The following is a 21,856-nucleotide window of genomic DNA, read 5'->3' as shown; positions in this document are numbered from 1 at the left end:
AGTGGGATACTGCAGGAGGCCGACTGGCCCATACAGGGCAGATCCCTTTCACACCCATCCCAGCACTTCCATGTGCCTATCCAACTTCGTCTTGAAGCTCCCTAGCGTCCCCGATCCTACTATAGCACAGCCTGTGCTTGCCTATATCCTTTCTGAATCGGAATTTATCTAATTTAAAGCCATTTGTTCTAGTTATTTCGTTATTACTGAGCTTCAGAACATCTTCCATTTTACCCTTGTTAATCCCACTTACCCACTTGTACACCTCTACCATGGTCGGAACTGAACTTGAATTTCAAAATATAAGAGACCCAAAATAAAACTCGAATTTGATTGGGCCAGGAACACGCACTGTGAAAGGTGAAGTCCACGATAAATGGCGCAAGATTATAGAAAAAATCGAGAACATTATTACATTATTGTTGCAAACGTATAATAACGGAGATAGCGCATGCCAGATATTTCACTATTTTCTTCCATTAATCTTCCGCCATTATCACCTTCCTGACCTCCCACTCGGCGTGTTTCATTCATAAATTATCATGTGCATGCTTTCCCGTATACGTTATGCGGCCAATCAAAAGCGTTTTATTTATTTTTTATTTGTATATTTTTTTGCCACCAATTAAAATGAATTGTGGTTTAATTCATGGTATTTTTTGCCCACTCAGATTCGATTGTGATTTTGGGTCTCATATTTTGAAATTCAAATTCATTTCTGGCCATGGAAGTCTGATGGGTGTCACTTCAATTATATGGAGTTGATTGCACATTTTGGGAAAAAAAATGAACAAGCTACAGCATTTTTTGGATCTCATGGTGTTCTCCCGACATCAGTAAAATGTCTTAAGTGTAATAACGAGTGTAAATATCGTCAAGAACAATATACAGTAGTTGGCATTGTACTAACTCGTTCCTTATTCCCAAAACAAAGAAGAGACGTTGGTATTCGTACATAGTCAATGATTACAAAGGAACCAGAACCAGGCCAATAAGGTAAGAAATAAGTAAATCCATCTTATGGTGAGAGTTAGGTCGGCTTAGTTAGGTCATCCCAAAAAAGGTTCGGTTTATTTATTTTTTATTTTTTTTGCGTATTTTGTATTAGCTTGGCCATAATTTTTGTCGGAAAATGACCCACCCAAAACACCCGGTAACTAAAAACAGGCAATTTCCGACGGAAATCAAGGTCAAAACCAATCAAAATACACAAAAATACATTAGAAAATCATAGTTTTGACTTTCTAACAGAGTTGTGTGCACTAATACAAATTTATCAATACAGTGCGTAATTTTTTCTATAACATTTCTGTGGGAAATTTATATTTTTCGAGTATTCTAACCAATAAAATAGCCTACAATATTAGTTGTTCAAAGTGGACTGCGCTTTGAGGGAGAAGTAAATTGTGGGATAATACTAAAAATAACACCAAACTTTTAAAAACCTTAGCTAATATTTCCTAACTTGTAAAAATATTAAGAATTGCTTTTGAGTTTATGGATCACTCCTCAACTGAACGCCAAAAACAACACCATCACATACTAAACATGAATGGTATTACTGTATTTTACTTGTTGCCACTAAACAAATCTCATGAATTTTATTGTTGTAATTGGTAATTTTGACAATTCTAAGACACTTCGGTAATTATTCGTTTTACCACACCTTCAAATTTTTTCATAAGAGGCTTAATTTCTGGTGTATTTTGATGTGTTTTGTTAAGATCTGACCTTCGTTTCTATGGGAAATGCATTGTTAAAAAAAAAAAAAAGATGGAGGTCACCCTTGATCAAAAACAGCAATTTTCCATAAAAAACGAAGGTGAGATCAGAACAAAATACATCAGAAATCAAACCTCTAGACCCCTAACTTTTACTAAATTAACCTAGCTTAACCTAACCCCTTCGGGGGGCCCTAACCCATGCTGATTCACGGCTCCAGACAGCTCACAGTGGGACAATAAATGGCGGGTGGAGATTTAGTGATCTAATTACTTAGGCTTTCCTCATTTATGCAATTTTTCTGAAAGAAACATGTTTCCAAGAGGCTTCAAGGGTTCAGGAATGTATATACGTACAGTAAGTCCTCGCTTAATGTTGTTTTGGTACTACGTCGCTGAACTTTAGAGACCAAAAATTCATTTAACGTCCCGGTGATCTGATACTACTGTACGTCGTTTTGCGTCGTCACGGACTACTTTCTACGGCGCATCACCCACTCTTGTCTGGCTGCACTACGCTCTCTTGGCTCGGTGCGCTGCCCTCACTCGCAGAACGTCACAGCGTCCCCAAGCGACGCCAAGCCAGTCTCTGTTACGACTTCACATTATTCGTGTGTGCGTAAGTGCTTTTGCTCTAAAACTGTACTCTAACCATTCGAAATGGCTTCCAAGTACCCATCAAGTGTTACTGATGCTAGTGCAGTGAAGAGGCAATGTAAGACCATTACCCTTGCTACGAAAATGGATGTATTAACCCAATTTGAAAAAGGGGAACGTGCTGTGGATATTCCCATGTGCTTGGTCTAACCCCCACAACGGTGCGTATTAACCGGACCAACGCTGACAAGATTAAGGTTAGTGCTGGAAGTGGTTCTTCTCTGAGTGTGACAAAGACAACTCGTACTAGAAGCACTGTGATAGAGAAGGTGGAAAAGATGCTGGCAATGTGGGTGGAGGACCAGAATCAACACAATGCCCCTGTGAGCCTTATGGTTATCCAGCATAAGGCCAGATCCTTGTTTGACGACATGAAGGAAACAGGGGGTGAAGGATAGAAGGAAGAGACCTTTACAGCCAGCCGAGGCTGGTTTCAACGATTTAAGCGTTGGTATAACTTCCAAAACATAAAGATGACTAGTGTAGCTGCCAGTTCAGATACGGTTCCTGCCGAGACATTCCCGCCAGAATTCAAACGGATTATCCAGCAAGGAGGCTACTCAGTGAAGCAAGTCTTCAATGTGGATGAGACTGGTCTGTTTTGGAAGAGGATACCTGAGAGGACCTATATCTCAAAGGAGGAGAAAAGAGCTCCAGGTTTTAAAGCGGCAAAAGACCGCTTGATGCTGCTGCTTGGCATGAACGCTGCCTGTGAATGCTGATTTTTCGTGCTGCCAACCCACCGGCCCTGAAAGGTTGCCTTCCTGTCATCTACAAGGCAAATAAGAAGGCATGGATAATCGGCGCCATATTTATCCAGTGGCTGAACATGTATGCCGTCCCTGCACTGAAGGAATACTGTGAAAGGAGAACCTTAACTTCAAAATTCTTCTGATCCTTGACAATGCTCCAGCTCATCCTCCCAATCTCGTCGACTTGCATGACAGTGTAAAAGTTGTATACCTGCCTCCCAACACAACAGCACTGATGCAGCCTATGGACCAAGTCGTCATCGGCGCATTCAAGGCTTATTATTTACACCTTACAATGGCCCAGCTGCTCAAGGCTACAGACGGAGAAAATAAACCAGCAATCCGAGAATGTTGGCGCGGCTTTAACATTCTTCATGCAATTAACAACAGTGACAAGGTATGGGAAGAGGTTTCAGAAAGTTGCCTGAATGGTGTGTGGCGTAAACTGTGGCTCGAATGCATCAACAGTTTTACTGGATTCACAGATTTAGTCCCAGCTGTGAATAGGGATATCCTCAGCTTGGCTAGACAGGCAGGCTTTGATGAGCTGGAATCAGTATATTGAGGACGTCCTGGCATCCCATGCAGAAGAGCTCACCAACGAAGATCTGCAATAGCTAACAGAACACAGTCCCGTTGAAGACGACGGCGACGAAGAACCTCAATGAACGCTAACTTCCAAGATGATGGCAGAATCGTTAAACATGTTCCAGCAAGCAATGCAGATCCTTCTAGATGATGACCCAAACAGAGAACGTAGCTCAAAGATTCAACGCATTATTGAGGACAGTCTTGGTTGTTACACCGATATATATATAAGGAGAAGAAGATGAGTAGCACCGAGCAGTCAACACTGAATTCATTTTTTCGTCGTGGGATGGCAGAAGCAGCTTCTTCACAACAGCCGGCTGCCGAATAGGAGCAAACAACAATGGAGGAGGAGCAAGCAGCGGCGGAGGAGCCCCAGTCAGAGCAGGAGGAGGAGGAGGCAGCCGCAGAGTCTCAGTGACTCGCCACACTCCTCCCCTCCCGCCATCCTCCGCCTTCGCTCAACTACCCACCACACACTCGCTCTACCACCTCCGCCCATCGGTGAGTACCAGTACAAACTTAGTACTGTAGTTCTATACTGTACACTGTATACTATATACTATTTCCTATTTGCTATAGAAATGGCAATGATTTTCTGTATACCGGTATTACAGATGTTTTTGGTTAAGGACCAGAAGTATTTACTTGAGGATGAGTTAGTCAGGACTGCGGTCTTTCTTTTTATAAAATTCCGCTTGGCCCTACAAAGAATAGCCTTTCAGTGTTTAGTATGTGATGGGGTTTTCGGTGTTCAGATGAGGAGCAATCCATAATGTCTAAAGCAATTCTTAACATTTTTAAAAGTTTGGAAAGTTTAGGTGGAAGTTAGCTGTGGGGGCTGGTGGCCATCATCATTGGATGTTTCGTGTTTCTTGCATTCCATTCTTGTGCATATGAAACATACGAAAATATCCCATATCAACATAACCTAAAGTTCCTAATCAAACAATAACATGTCAGTATCCCTTACGTATGGGTTAGAAGCATGTACACTTTCGGCAGACACCAAAAAGAGGAGAGGCCTTTGAAATGTGGTGTTTTAGGATAATGTTGAATATAAGGCACATTGACAGGAATACAAATAAAGAAGTACCTGTACTGAACTAAGATTTACAGAAATTTCAAAAGAAATATGTTTATTTATAAATAAGGAAAATTTTATACTTTGGTCATATAGTTAAGGATGAGAGGACAATGGCAGAAATATTAATTGGGAAAGTTGAGGGTAGGAGTTCCAGAAGAAGGCAGAGACTAGGAAGGATGAATGAAATTAAAACCTGGGTTCCCAGACAAATGCAAACTCTCAGAAGATTGGTAAAAACAGCCTGAAAACGTGGAGGAGTATGGTCGCCATTCCTTAGATATGAGGATGGCACTTTTGATTGATTGATCCCAGTATGCTAAGCCTAGGTTTTTTTTTTTTTTTTTTTTTTAAGGGGATTAGCCCACCTGGGCACAGGTCACTGACCCACATCGGGGCCTGGGGGGCGAAAATTTAATAATAATAATTGTAATTCATAGTAAATAAAATTTATAATAAAAAGTAAAATAAAATAATAATAACAACAAAAATAATAATAACAACACTGTAATAATGATAATAAAGAAAAAATAATAATAATCAATAGTTAGAAACGCTATATGTACGGTATGTTGTCTTGTCAATAGTAAGAGAAACAATTGAGACCCTGCAATTGTATGTAAATGAGGCAGAAAGACAGATCAGCAAACTGGGACTTGGTCACAATATTCATGATGCCATATGGCAGCAGGGTCTACCATTAGACAACACATTATGCTTCCAATATCTTCCCAGTTGGTAGTACCTCCCTGCTCGATAGCTGCCTACATAGTACAGTACTTGTGTACAGTATAAGCCTATCTACTGTATAATCCGACCCTTGATTTTTTTGTAAAAAAGTCTGATTTTTTCATATGCTGTACAGGCATACCCCATTAACTGATGCATATAGTGACCGTGAAAAGTTGTTGGGTAGTGAAGCAATGGTTATCGAAGCAATTAATCCCATAAAAATTTAGCAAATTCAAGGATTAGGGACTGGCTGCTCTCCAAAAACTCGCATCTACCCTTGATATATCTAGTGTACACTGTCAAGTAAGAAAATAAAGTAGACATATAAAGTAACCATAATAAACATTAAAAAAGAAATGTAAAGCATAAATTGAGACTACCTGTATTATTTACCTGTGTTGAGGATGGTAGAGAAAGTCTACCAATCTTTGCTTGTCCATCACCACTCTTATTATGCCTTATTACATCACATCAAGTTGCCCCTATGAGGGGCAACACAAGAGTAAATATCATTGAGGAGTTTAGGCATGATTGCATAACACACGAAGTCTGAAATAACTGAAAAACACAAAGTCAGAGACACATGGTAAGTGTAAACAAGTGTAAAGAGGCAGAAATGAGTCAAGAGGCTGAGTCCAGAGGCTGCACACAGAGCCCTCTTGTGACAATAATTCACATCATGCACCCACCAAATTCAAAACAGTTCTGCTGCTCCTCTCCTGATCATCGGATCTCCGGGGTATCGACTAAACTTGCGGGGTATTTCACACATATATGTGATTGTCGGTTATGTGATTCAGCCGTTATAGGGCGTCGGTTTTCGTGGTATACCTGTACAGTACCTCATGCATAATCCGACCCTTGCTTTTGAGAAATACTAGGTATAATCCTAGACATACAGGGTATATATTTTATTTTTTAGCAAAACACCTGGGCCAGTATACACAAAACTTGTGCTAGCAAACAGTTGTTAAGGCTGACATTTTCCTGTTAAGCACTAATAGTACATACAAAAAACTTTTAAGGGCCTTAATAGTTCTGTGAAGTTAAAAGACCTCGGGAGCACTTTTAAGTCCCGTAATAGTTGTCTGTTAGTTGATACCATGGCGAACCAACTACAACATCAGCGTATATAATATACGTAGTGTGAATATATTGTGTGTATTCCCTCTTTATAGCAGAGATCTTTCTTGACTTGGACATTACTGACAATCAGCGTGTCTCACACTCTGCCACTGGCCTCACCACACCAGGAAATGCAGCATTGACTCTCATGATGATTTCCAGCCATGCCTTCTTTGGTTATTTTTTGTTAACCACCCATCACCTTTTTTCACATGAAAAATAAATTTGTTCGCAAGTTTTCTTGCTGTTTTAGAGGATTTTGACTTTTATCTTTGGGGAAAATCACCTTTTTTAGTTAGGTTAGGAGGTTAGGACGTGGCCTGTTAGGTCAGGTAACCTAACCTAAAAAACGGTGATGGGTGGTTAACAAAATGAGAACGACGCTGTGAGTCACCATAACATCAAATTGGGACTTGGAAAAATTTGTGATTTTTACAAGTAATAAATCGCGAATATCGCATTTATTTAGGAATGGGCCGTTTACTTCAAGTACTGTATATTATTTCGTTACTCGATGAGATCTACTAAATGGTAAGAAAAAATATTGTAAAAAGGTCATGGGTTGATAACGAAAAATAACCCCCTCTTTTTGCCTTTATTGTTCAGGAAAGCCTTCAAGCAGCCATTCAATATTAACTTTTTCTCTTCAATGACATCCACCAATAATAAAGTCTGGTCTGCTTCCTTTTCTTTTGTGGGGTTGAGACTTCCATTTCCTCAACATGTTTGTTTACAAACAGCACGGCAAGGAAAAGCCACCGATCACTATCCTTGGTTAATAAATCCTCCTTCAAACCGCATTGATTAGATTAGATTAGATTATTTTATTTTAATGATCAAAATGTATATAAATGTAAATATTGAAATTAATCTTCATAAATTTATTGAGGTTATTCAGCCATAAGACCATTTTATATGATGAACTCCTGCTATCTTTAGCGCTGTTTAGCGGTACTTAGAAAACAACTACAGTATTTGTGCAGTAGAAGTTTGCTACTCCCACCACATAGTGGCACAGGCAATCCCCAATGGGAGGTTCACGGTGCCATCAGCTCGATGAACAGGCTTTGTGTGAAATATAACATAGTCTTGGATTGCTTTTAGTGCCCTCGTTAACGAACTCAATCCGTTCCAGAAGGTCGTTCGTTAACCGAAACGTTCGTTAACCGAAACCATTGTTTCAATGGGTTTTTGGGTAATTGGTTCCAGCTCACCGAAAATTTCCTAAATTCAACAAAAATGGTAGAAAAGTTCACTTACTTTGAGGTGTGTATGTAGAAGGCTCCTGGATGATGATGATGATGATGGGATTTAGAATGGGGGTGGAGGAGAAGGAAGAAGAGAAGGCATTGGGGTGGAAGAGAAGTCACCCCATGGTGCCATTTCACCCATAAAATTTTAGCTCTCTGGTTTAATTCAAGATTATTTTCTTTAAATCAACGCTGCACTGCATTATATATTGTCAATATATAAAATATATTTCAAAATGACCAATAATTTGCTTGGAAACACAGAAAAAAAGCGTTTAGTTGAAGAGAGTCTCAAGCAAGATGTTACCTCCAGTGAAAACAGAGAGAGACTGACGCCTGTTTGCTGTGTTAAGAGGCTGGATGCCGCGCATTAAACTAGTCACTTTACCTTCAATTTTGTTCAATAATTGTTAAAATGACTAAAAAATTGAATATTAAACTTTTAAAATTATTGAATAGTATAAACTTCTTGATATTTACAAAAATAGTAAGGAATTTAAGCCCTAGAACCGATTAATGTATTGGCGGACTGATACTAAAGCTGGTTGCCCGGTCAGTGCAAGCGAAAACATGTTGAGGTCGGTTCGTAAGAAGTTCGTTAAGCGAATTTTTTTTCGTTAACCGAATTGAAGATCCTTATGGAAGGCAGTTCGTTAATCGAAATTACGTTAACCGAGGTGTTCGTTAAACGAGGGTCACTATATATATATATATATATATATATATATATATATATATATATATAATATGAAACTTACCAAAATCGGCATTTGGCTTACAGCACTAATTGATGGAAAAATCCACCAGCTCTCAAGACCATTTACCAGGACATGTGTAGCTTTAATTAAGGGTGGCCTCCTCCCCATATTTTTTATTTTAAGTACGCAGCGTGTTCTCTGACAAATTGAGGCCTTTCTTCACATTACAGTATTTGTGGTACGAATATAAGTAAATTTGAATAAACTATGGTAAACACGCTGATATAATTTTATTTTATATATACTGTATTGGGTGATAATAAATACAGTACTTGTACAGTATTACAGTATAATGGAGTGCACTACTGACTACAAAATACTGTACAACAGAAAGGCAGACTGGATACGAGGCATACCATGTAAACCAAACACGTACACAAGGATAAAGTCTAGAAATCTTATATCAAATCTCCACATGTTTTTTTTATTCAATTTTTAATTTTTTTTTCAGTTATTTGGGATGCTCCTCATGGCTGTTGGTCTGTATGGTGTCGTGTTCACAGCTCAAGATTTACATGGCCTTAAGTCGGTGGAAATTGCCTACATTGTCATAACAGACCTCTCAGGGGTCATGGTGGCACTTGGCGGTATCATCTTTTTAGTATCATTTGCCGGGTGTGTTGGAGCTCTTCGAGAAAACCTCTGCTTACTAAAACTCGTGAGTATGACAAGTTATTATTTAGAGTTATGGATAGGAAAAAGTTTGTGAAATGAAAGACTGGTGAAAAGAATACAGTATTGCACTAGTACAGGACTGTTCTGTTATTCCTGTACCCTGTGTAACAGGTCTGCAGCCAGAGTTAGTCATTGAATAGTTGTGAAAAAAAAATAGAAGGGAGGGACAGTGGGTGGGTGGAGATTTGGCACCGCTGCATGGAGGTGGTGGTTAAAAGTATTCGATTTTCTTTTCACAACACAAATTGAGTTTTTCAGTTTGATTATGAGGCAGGTACAGCTTACACTACCAATTATGTACAGGCATCCCCCTTTTTACAGAACGGTTTCATTCTTGAAAATCTTTCTGTAATGCGGAATTCTGAATGTGAAACCATTTTCCCATTGATTCCCATTATATAAGTTGAGATACGTTTGTACGGAAATTTTTTGAGGGCCAAAATTGCAACACAAGCACATATACATGTATGTATGAAAATAGACAGTTTAACCATGTACAATCAGTCATTCTGGTGTAACACGATAATAAATGCACAAAAACACTCGGATTTAACTCGGCAGAAATGATTTTGAGTGCTGCAGGAGGTGGTGAGGTGAAGTGCTGTGATCAGAGTTACTGGGAGTTACCTCCTTAAAACATCATGTTTATTGTTCAATACAATTCCTTTATGAAATCTTTTATCAACACTACTTTTACTTGAACATGATTGGTCTTTTCCACTCATCTTGAATAAGGTTTCACAGTAACGCAGATGCATAAACTGAACACAAACTGAGGAAAGAATTCAAACTGACCAGTACCATTGTTGTGGTGGCTGCTATTAGCTGCAGAGGTGAGCCACCCGCCAGCAGTCCTGTAGCTACTACTCTGTCCGAGAGTTTACACAATAAATTTTATAATTTTGGTGAATATTTTTGGTTCTGAAATGCAATTATTTCTTTAGAAAATCTTAAAAAATCAACCATAATTTCTTAAGGGTGAATACAGTCTTGAACACAGATGCATAACTGAACACAACCTGGGAAAGAATTCTAACTGAGCAGTGTCATTGTTGTAGTGGTTGCTGGCAACTGAAGAGGTAAGTAGCCTTCTAACCACCTTGTGGCTACCACAGAGAAGCCATACGAAATAATAAACAAGAAAATTGTTGAAAATTTACCCAAATCCCAAAAGGGCGACTTTTCTTTCTTTATCCCAACTTTTTGGTCATAATTTAAAAATTCCATAAGAGTGAATTTCTCTTGCCTGGGATTTTGTAATGTGGAGATGCTTGTACCGGTGATTAATTCAATTCACCGTAATAACCTTAAAAATGCTATAAAAACTTGAATGCTCGGGAAGACTTTTCGCTGCCACCCTGTTGTGACATGCCAAATCTTCACCTACACCCCTATCCTCACTCCCTGCAAATTTTATGTATTTATTTATTTTTGTCCATAACTGTACAGTGGTTGGGAAATTGGGTTGGGAGGTAGCCAAGTCACTGATTAGAGGAGGAATGTGCATAATGGTCACAGGGTGAAGAGGGATGAAGTAAAGCAAGCAGTCGGATAAAGTTGCCCAGTGTTTTGTCGGGTTAGTGCAGTAGTAAGTTTTGCGTGTAAATGTGCAGTGCTTGTGGTGTGAGGTGAAGTCGGGTAATGTTATCTAGGAGGGTTTTAACCTAATAAGGACACATTCATTAGCTGAAGTCCATATCTGTAGACCAGTGGTTCTTAACCTTTTTAGATCTGCACCCCGTATGTTCAACCTTGAATCCATGGTTCCCCCTTGATACCCCAAAATCTTTTGTGTTGGCTACACACTGACCAACTAAAGGTTGAGTCTTGTCCTATGACTAATTTTTTAGTAAAAATGTCTTAATTTTTAGCATTAACCATTTATAGGAATTAACTGTAATATCACTAACAAAGATGGGATAAGAGGTAATCTTTTAGGTGTTTTCAAACATTTTTTGTTTTTGTCTTATGTGAAACAAAGTATTTTTCTTTTAAGTACTTCTGGAGCCTGACCATCTTCCTCATCGCTGAGCTACTCTTTGCCATTGCCTGCATTATATTCCCATGGAAGTCACGTGAAATTATTGAAAGTGTGTTGTCCAAGCGCTTGATAGAACACTACAGAGAGAGCCAGAACACACAGAACTTTGTGGATTTCCTACAGAGAGAGGTACAGTACTTATGGTGAAAATTGGTAGGTTTTAAAGATAAAGATAAATTATATACTGTATAATGACTATCTTGTATTGTATTCTATGATTTTCTAGGCAACCTTTTCACAGCTTTTTTATGTTCAGTAAGTAAAAAACTGTTTTCTAAAGACAAAAGTACTGTATCTTTTCAGTTTGAGTGCTGTGGAATCACAGCACATGGGTATCTTGACTGGGATTCCAATGAGTATTTTCAGTGCATTGAGAACAGCCCGAGTGTTGAGAAGTGTGGTGTCCCTGCCTCTTGCTGCATCAAGAGGAAGAACATGGTAAGCTCAGCCTTAGTAGTTTGCCACAATTTCAAGAAATGTTCAGATAAGTTAGTTACCGGTAGTCTTTTAACTGCTTTACTAGTTAGTGTTTAGAATATAAAGTGAGTATATAAATCTACACTCCCTCTTTTGTGCAGTAATTATTTTGTGGAAGTAAATGCTTCATGCAAACATACATGTACTGTACATAGCAAGAGAATAATAACATGCTTGTCTGAAGTTATTTAGATGAAAATCTGGATAAATAATCTGGGCTTAATTGGCCCAATTTGTACTTTGGGGGAAAACTTGGAAGGTTTCTAAACATATTCTCATTTTTAGCTTAATAAGTCCAGCGTACTCAGTTCATATTGATGCCACACACCTAAATTGGACTGTTTTATTTGTGTTACATCAGAGAATGATAAAATACTTCTGGTTGAGGGAGTTGAGAAACTGAAAAATGGAGCACTTTATAGAGCCACTTTGTTTACAGTATCATTCTAACTGGGAACAATGAAAGCAAACCAATTGAATTTGGTGTTAAAATTACCCACAATTATTAAAGTAATTAAGATATGAACTTCCAAAAGTAACATAAAAATTATACTTCAACTCAACCTTAATCCCTTATACAGTACCACACCCCCAACCCCCAAGTGACAGAAAATTCCTAAACTCTTTTTAGAGTGTATAGGGTATAGACAATACTGCACTTGGTCAGCAATGCAATTTTGATCATTTTGTAACTGGGAAAGTGAGGATAAAACCTAGCTTCCACACAGGCTATTTTAAAGCATCAAAAATATTTGGAGGAAAAAATCATAGTCTGATGGGCAATACCAGACCACGGTAATTCAGGTTTTGTAGAAATGTCCACATTTGATAATACATAATTAGAGCAACCTCAAAATGTTTATGGTAGGGCTTTACTTTTAACCCAGTCTCTGTTTGAGTCATCTTATTAATTTCTTTTGTCTTCCAGACTCTCATTGATATTATGTGTGGATACAACATGCAGTCAAAAAAGGTTAGTTATATGACCATGTTTCACCCAAAACACTTACGGTAGTAAATTACAATGTTCACATAACTTTATTATTTAGTACAGTACACTGAATTATTGTGTTAAGTTTAACAGCACACACACACACACACACGATATATATATATATATATATATATATATATATATATATATATATATATATATATATATATATATATATATATATATATATATATATATATATATATATATATATATCTTGATAAAATCACACGGGAAAAGGGAAACAACGGAGCACCTTAGCTTTCGTCTTTATTCAAGACATCTTCAGAGGCAACTGGATTACATGGACAGAGAGAGGCTTAAATATACAGGGTGATCTTAAAAACATGAGGTCAGGTCATAATGATGTCATCCACTAATCCCCACACCAACACACACGTAGAGGAGCTTAAGAAAATGGGGGGTGATGTGACTAGTCAGGTCAGGTAAAAAATAAGGGACCCACAAAATAACTATCATACAACTATATCAAAGGTTTTCAAAGCATTTTTAACCTTGGGCCACTGATAAATAAATTTATGTAACATATTATCAGTTTTGAACTGACCATCACTAAGGTTTATTGATTTCAATTCCTTAATCAACTAGCTCCGTTGTTTCCCTTTTTCCCGTGTGATTTTATCAAGATTTATCTTATCCACGTTTTCATTGTGGATCTACATGAAATATATATATATATATATATATATATATATATATATATATATATATATATATATATATATATATATATATATATATATATATATATATATATATATATATATATATATATATATATATATATATATATATATATATATATATATATATATATATATATATATATATATATATATATATATATATATATATATATATATATATATATATATATATATATATATATATATATATATATATATATATACAGTGGGGTATGCTATAACGAATCTAATTGGTTCTAGAACCTTGTTCGTTATAGCATTCGTTCGTTATAGGATTAATCCGTTCCAGGCCCCAAATACAACCACTTAACACTGAAAAATATAATATAAAATTGTAAAAATTGTAAAAAGTGCATAAATATGCATCTAAACCCCTGAAATAAAGAGTATCATTAATACTTGTAATAAAAAAACAATAAATTAGTAAAAAAAAAAAAAAAAAAAAAATAAATTAAATGTTCGGTGTAGGAGTTTCGTTCGTTATAGCATTCTCAATTTTATAGGTAAAACCGTTCGTTATAGGAATATTCGCAGTAGGATCCGTTCGTTATAGCATACCCCACTGTATACACACACACACACACACACACACACACACATATATATACAGTGACCCCTCCGTTAACGAACTCAATCCGTTCCAGAAGGTCGTTCGTTAACCGAAACCATTGTTTCAATGGGTTTTTGGGTAATTGGTTCCAGCTCACCGAAAAGTTCACTTACTTTGAGGTGTGTACGTAGAAGGCTCCTGGATGATGATGATGATGGGATTTAGAATGGGGGTGGAGGAGAAGGAAGAAGAGAAGGCATTGGGGTGGAAGAGAAGTCACCCCATGGCGCCATTTCACCCATAAAATTTTAGCTCTCTGGTGTAATTCAAGATTATTTTCTTTAAATGAATACTGCACTGCATTATATATTGTCAATATGTAAAATATATTTCAAAATGACCAATAATTTGCTTGGAAACACAGAAAAAAAGTGTTTAGTTGAAGAGTCTCAAGCAAGATGTTACCTCCAGTGAAAACAGAGAGAGACTAACTCCTGTTTGCTGTGTTAAGAGGCTGGATGCCGCACATTAAACTAGTCACTTTACCTTCAATTATGTTCAATAATTGTTAAAATGACTAAAAATTTGAATATTAAACTTTTAAAATTATTGAATAGTATAAACTTCTTGATATTTACTAAAATAGTAAGGAATTTAAGCCCTAGAACCGATTAATGTATTGGCGGACTGATACTAAAGCTGGTTGCCCGGTCAGTGCAAGCGAAAACATGTTGAGGTCGGTTCGTAAGAACTTCGTTAACCGAATTTTTTTTCGTTAACCGAATTGAAGATCCTTATGGAAGGCAGTTCGTTAATCGAAATTACGTTAACCGAAGTGTTCGTTAAACGAGGGGTCACTGTATATATATTGTATTATATAATTGTAAATATATTGGGTGTGCACTTTTAGCAAGATTATGATGATGTCACAGAAAATCAAGAATATATGTAGGTGAGGAACTGGGCACGATGGTAGAGAAGTCCTGGGAAGGTTGTCAAAGGCAGGGGTTCTCAAACTTTTTTCAACCAAAGCATTTGTTCATTTTAACCCAAATCCAAAATATCCTGCGAATTGGAATCGCCAAATCTCTCACAAACGTTAAATGCATTATTTCTCAAAAACTTTTTGCGGACCCCTAGGGGTCCGTGGACCCCAGTTTGAGAATCACTGGTCTAAGGAATGGGGGCCCCCAACCATTATTTTGCACAGGACCCCTCAGAGCCTAGAGCTGGCCCTGAGGGCTACATCAAGTGTGGGAGAGGCAGTGGCAGCATCTTTCTGGCACTGACTTTTGTCCACCTCTGTATGCATGTATGTGTGTTTGTGTGTCCATATTTCTCCATATATGACTACTTACCAGTAACAGTCATGGCAGCATACTGTATCCTGGTGTTTTTTTTACTGTAACTTTCAAGTGGGTTTTCAGTCCATTATTGTTTAGTGACACATGGTCTGCTTTTGTAAACTTTTATCATACAGTCAGAAGTAATCTTGTTACTTTCATCTTTTCTCTTTTCGTCTGTGGCTTACCGTATTTCCTGATGTGACTTATATACCTCATGTAAGTTTAAAATTATTTCAGCCGCACGAAGCATCAGACACAATACACGTTGGAGGTTGTGTAACTTCCATCATCCAGTTCCTAGAATCCAACCTCTACTGGGCTGCAGGAGTCATATTTGGCATCACACTATTTCAGGTATGGTGTCAGCCAGAGTTTTTATTAAAGAGCTTTACATAAAGTACTTTTTTCTACCATTGTATGAGTTTTTATATACTGTACAGTACAACAAATTCTGTAAAATTTTCAAAATGAATAAAAATTCAGGGGCAGATACAGGAGGGTCCTGGGGTCCAAACACCCCCTTTTTTCTTCAGGAAATTCTAATAGTTTTCTTTATTGCAGTATTTTAGTCAGGCATTTTTGTATAGTACAAAGTAATTACTATTGACGTTAGAATATCTCCTAATATCAAGTGCACATAGTTTCAAAATGTCCCCCTCCCCAAAACCCCCCAGCTGGGTGGGCTCGCTGTCCTTGCCATGTTACCCCACCCACAGCTTCTTGGACCCCTTACCTTTTGATATTCCTTGATTTGCCCTTGAAGTTCTACCTCAGGAAGTTAGGCAATATTAACACAAAATAAACTTTGAAATCAAAATTTATGTTTAGGTATACTGTAGATATTGAAATCTAGGACCTTTGGGACCACCGCCGAACCAGTTTTGAGGATTTTCCAGTTTCCTGGGTCCTTGGTCAGCCATGTTACCCTAGGGTCCTATGCCTTCCAGTGTACTAGTCATTTTGCTTCCACACATGAACTCTCACAAACTCAGTTGAATGTATGATTTATTTCTATACAAAATAAAGATAACACATCAGTGTATGCTTGCTTTAATCAAGAAAAAATCATTAAGTGCATTATATTTACAAGTTTAAAGTTGACCAGATAGGTCAACATCACACTATCTCTTGGGTTTGCTTAAGTCTGACTCCCAACAACTTTTCCTGTGTGGAGACATTTCCAAGAAGTAAAGGAATTCATAAATAATTATTGTATGATTGAATATATAGCCTTATACCTTGATTGCCTATATATTTTTGTGAATAGAATATTAATACAGTATTGTGTTCACTTAGCCTTGAAATTTACATTGGTCATGTTAAACCAGAGAATCAAGGTAACTTATGCCAGATGCTGCATCTCACAGGATCGTGCAGTATGATACAATCATGGTAGTGTTGGTTGATGGGCCTGACAGGATTTTGAAGGTTTATTGGTTTCTTGTTCGTAATATTAGTTCACGTACATTTCTCTGCTATTTTCTTGAGAAAAACTGTGTTTGAGGTACAGTAGTAGATATTTATGAAATAGTTTGTAAAACAGTACAGGTACAGTGCATTATTGTTTATTCTTTATGTACTTTTGTACTTTTATTCTCTACAGTGTATGATTTTAGATTTTATTTGTTTTGCTACTTATTTCACAAAACATCTGCTACCACATATACTATTCTTTTCAAGGAAGTAACAGAGAAGACTACTAAAATCTGTGACAAGGAACCATTATGCCTTCAAAATCCTTCATCAGGACCATCAACCAGTATCATCAGTATGATTTCATGTGACAACAAGCAGCCTTTACAAGTCACTACACATTTCCTCTCTTAAAACATACTGTAGATGAATTGCTAGGGGTCAAAACTCATTCTTTATAAAGTTAAAGGTGTTAATTTTAGCTGTAATTTCATTTGCTCTATTTCTAATTGTCAGATGTATGTGACGCATCAAGCTCGCTCCCTGATGGATCAGATCTCCCTGCAGCGCTCTAGATGGTATTAACAGTTCTCAGCTAAGGAACTTGGCTTTTACATGTATTCTGAGAGCTTATAGGGCACAAATTACCCCTTAATGGCTTGTGTATCACTGCCAGTCTTTCTTGTATTTTACATGGCCCAAATTATTTTATTTACCTACTGCTCTACAATAGCGATAAACTTTGTTGGAATACTTTTATGAAACAAAAGTTGGTATAAGTTTGCTAATGAGGGTAATGAAAAATCTAAGATTATTTGCTATGATATAATACTAAAGGAGGTGCAAGTACTGTACAGTGCTGGATATACAAAACCACAGTACAGTAACTGAACTTTTACCAAGGATAAACCTCTTAGTTCCTTGTATACATTATAACTGGCCTTCACTGCATATTATTGTAGTGTTCAGGTGTACAATATTTTATAGTTTTTAAGGTGAGGATTCTTTCTTGAAGTTTGTCTTGGAATCACAAAACACTTCCGTACCACAAACAAAAAATTCACACAGTAACTCAATGTGAATATTTATTTGGGCCATGTGTGATGTGAACTGGATATTCCATGGCTCTGTACTATGCACCCTTGTAATATTTGTGTTGCATAGTAAACATTTGTGTTCAAACTAATGGTGAAAAATGTGGATGTTGATATTGTTTGTTAATGTGCAAAGAATGTAGAATATGTACTTCCTCTGACTTAAAAGCTTTAATTCTGGTAAATGTTTTTGTTATTTTACAGAAGATTCTTAGAGGAAACAACACCCTAAAGCATTTTTATTTTAAGTACAATAGTGTAATTTAAACACAAAAGGACATAACAGTGTTTTCACTGCATGTCAAAGGAAGTACCAACTTGGGTATGTTGAATCACTGGGGACCATAATTTATGTAATTGTTGAGTAACATGTATGGCATAATATATTTGATTAATGTTGAAGCTTGGGGCTATTTAAATGTATATGATCAAATACTGTGGCTTAACGAAACATATTTTCATAATTATTAAGTGTCTTCTTATAGTGTCTTTTCTAAATTTGCAATAGTTGTAATTTTTATTGTGGTATTAATGCTTTTAATGATTCAAAGAAACTGTATAATATCATCCATAATGATATCTTGGTGCAGCATTTATTTACATGATCTAGGTTCTAGTGGTTTTAGCTTACAGAGTACTGTACATGTTTTGCTACAGCAAGTCCAAGATATTCTTGCCACTAGTCTAGTATGGCAGTGAATAATGAAAGTCATTAATTATATTGATGCTCTTATGTTTGTAATAATGAATAATTTATATTATGCATACAGTCTGTAGATGTGGTAGAATAATATTTTGCCTGTACCCTGTATATGAAAATGCAGCTGAGGCACAGTACAGTGATATCTCCGTTAGCCAAAACAACTGGTGCAGAGCACTTCCGGGGATGAGAGATTTCCGGCTCACTAAACGACTTTCTTAAACCTGGAAAAAGTCCCTATCCCTGGAATCTTTTCCGGTTACTGGGAAAGGTTTGCGAGTGTCTAAACTAGACATCTTGCACAGACAGACACTAGCCCACTTTTCCCGAATGTTTCTGGGTGCTGGGGATATTTTCCTTGAGTCTAAACTACCGGAGTCCGTAAATGCAGTTCTAATTAAGTTAGAAACTCCATTTCTTTCCTATAATAATCCAGAATAGTTTATCTAAAAGTTTGGTTAAATAAATTTATTGAAAAATTAAAAATCTTTAGGATATGGGAGTGAATGAAACTGTGTTACAGCAAAGACTTATTTTTTCACTCCCATGGAGTTGTGGGGGATTACCGGGTATAGTGTAACTGACCTGATGTAATGTCAGGTGGAGGTAGGGTGGGGGATTATTGGTCTCCCATTACATACTGACCTTCTGATGGAATGTCAGGTCACCCTTTCTTGGGTGGGGGATTAGAGGATCTCATGACCTGAAGATGTCTCGAGTAAACATTAAACGTAAAGTATTTTTAGGGAGATTGTGATAAGTATAAGTATAAATGGGCAAAGTTATATCCTTTCAACGTTTCAGTGCAGTTGCCCAAAAAAGTCCTGTCACCTCTCATCCTAAACCACGAACCCCGAGATTCAGACTCGTGAACCCGAAGCAGTAGAAACTGATACATTAGTCTGTCCATAAATGCTTCGGATTCAAGAGTCTGAATCTCAGGGTTCATGGTTCAGGATGAGAGGCGACATGCCTTTTTTGGTGACTGTACATAACATTTTAAAATATCGAGTGAGAAAGCAGAGGTGTCAGTAATTAGAGAGATGGAGTGGAAATCAGTGTTGCCAAGCACTCAACAAATGATATTCAACTGGCTACCACGTAGTCACACACACACACAAATTTGTCATACAATAAGACCCTCATTCGGGTCATTCCTCTTGCTTTCTGTCTTAATTCCCTTGTTGGGGGTGTGTGGGTGGTGATGGTGTGGGTTATGTGGGGTAAGGAAGGATGGTGTTGGAGGGTGTAGGGTTGTGTGGGTGGTTGTTGGAGGGGGTGTTTGTGTGTGTGTGTGTGATGTAGGGGTGTAATGTTGGTAAATGTAGCACAATGTGGGTAATTGGGCTGAGAGTGGGGAAGTTGAACCTTTTTGGCTAATTGTGATAGGGAGATGAATTTGATACCATAATGATCCTTTATAAATTCTCTCCAAGACATTTCCAATAAGATCCTTAAACAAAATATTTTGATATAATATAATGATGGGAATTCCATTCTTTTATAAAAAATAAAAAAAAATGTAAGAAGTGTTGATACCGTGTCAATAAAATAAGTTCTAATTTTGTTAGACACCATTTTTTTTTTTTTTTTTTAAATAATCCTAAATGCAATGTCAGGTCACCCACTGTTGGGTGAGGGATTAACGGGTCTTATGACCTGAAGATGTCTTGAATGACATTATTTTTTTACCATTGAGGTACTATATATACATAGTACTGTACTTGTATACTGTATTGTATATGAAGGGTACAGATATTAATAAGCACAGATTTTTATGGTAACGTATCTACAAATTTATCAAAAACAAATGAACAATATTGTATCATGAATGAAGCATTTTGCTGACAATGAATCAGTGAGTCACATTCCAATGGACTCTCCCTGTCCCCCTCCTTCCCCCCCTCCCTACCTCACAGTATTCATTATAAACCTCTATTTGTGTTAGAGAGATAAATTTGATACCATAATGATCCTGAATAAAATCTCTACGAGAAGTTTCCAATATGATATTGTTGTGTTAACGTTATGACTCGCTCTCAGGATGGGTTGGAGAAAGGAAACTCTTTATGGCGGTTTTCTTATATAAATATATTGTATGTACAGTGCAGTCTGGTGCTGGGAATTTGCTGCGTGGTAGAGGAATTGCTGTGCAGGAGCTTCTTTAGAGGAGGCGTTACGTGTTGCGGGGCTCTAGGTAGAAGGGATTTCAAGGCGAGGCTGGGAGCTTATATGGGAGGTCCGCCAGAAGTAAACGTCACTGATAGCCGACCCCGCTCTGTCAGACCACGAGGCTTTGACTGGGAAACTCGAAAAGGGATCGGCTGGTCAGCGACAAACGGCATTGGCAGTTGTAGGGGAGAGTATCCACTTCAATATCCTTAAATGACAAGCCGAATAATAAGATAAAAATAAGTACAGTATTTTTCTGTATATGAAGGGTACTCGTATTAATAAGCTCAAATTATTACAGTTTCTATCTCTAAGTCTCTATGTATAGAAGGAAACAAAGAATTTATTCGAAATCCTCTTAAGATTCAATACCATTATATCCTAACCACTGGGGCTAGTTATACAGACTTTTCCATTTGAAAAAGGCATAATTTTGAGCAGCATATTACTGTACTCATTTTGTACTCAAATGTATTATGCAAAAGGACTAAAAATTTTATCGCTTGAGGAAACTGTACGAGTTGTTTATACTCAAATTATTCACTTTCTTGCAAGGATTCCAGCAATGCAAGTTTTATTCTGCTAAGTCAATTCTGAAATTTTAAAGCAAACTTTAAACCCTAAAACAACCTTCACACACCCCATCTGCCTCTCAGGCAGACTGGTAGCAGGGGGAGGTGGGTTGTTGACAGCCAGGAGGGAAGATTAATACGTACTACGTAGTTGTCAGGGACTCAAGGATTATGAAAGGCAGGGGGTTTAATTTTTTTGCTTATAAAATGGCACTAACTTGACTTAGGAGAATATAACTTGCATTGCTGGAATTCTTGCAAAATAGCAATTAATTTGAGTATAAATATCCCTTAGTTTGCACTAGATATAATAATTTTAGTAATTAACTTAGCATATTTGAGTACAGGTTGTGATAATTTATGCAGTTGCTCTGCAGTTGTGAAGCTTTGTGACATCACTAATGTATACGGCATCTCCATATGCCCT

At 37.2% G+C, this 21,856-nt stretch overlaps 1 protein-coding gene across 4 annotated transcripts in view; it reads left to right on the top strand.

The window, feature by feature from the left end:
* The window catches only part of LOC121872637 (tetraspanin-33-like), a 38,748-nt gene that overhangs the window by 1,773 nt on the left and 15,119 nt on the right, over positions 1–21,856 (top strand). For 3 of the 4 annotated variants that reach the window (XM_042375556.1, XM_042375555.1, XM_042375554.1), the window contains exons 2-7: positions 9,119–9,325; positions 11,339–11,512; positions 11,687–11,821; positions 12,789–12,833; positions 15,716–15,832; positions 17,408–17,469. In XM_042375556.1, coding sequence (XP_042231490.1) covers positions 9,119–9,325; positions 11,339–11,512; positions 11,687–11,821; positions 12,789–12,833; positions 15,716–15,832; positions 17,408–17,469 — 740 coding nt within the window. Of the gene's footprint in view, positions 1–9,118; positions 9,326–11,338; positions 11,513–11,686; positions 11,822–12,788; positions 12,834–15,715; positions 15,833–17,407; positions 20,263–21,856 lie in introns of those variants that run through there. The other variant, XM_042375557.1, reaches the window with a different exon arrangement.

The sequence above is a fragment of the Homarus americanus genome, unplaced genomic scaffold (assembly GCF_018991925.1).
Source record: "Homarus americanus isolate GMGI-L3 unplaced genomic scaffold, GMGI_Hamer_2.0 scaffold39155, whole genome shotgun sequence".
Classification (NCBI taxonomy): Eukaryota; Metazoa; Arthropoda; class Malacostraca; order Decapoda; family Nephropidae; genus Homarus; species Homarus americanus.
The sequence above is the reverse complement of the archived record's forward strand: the minus strand, read 5'-3'. Positions and strand labels throughout refer to the sequence as shown.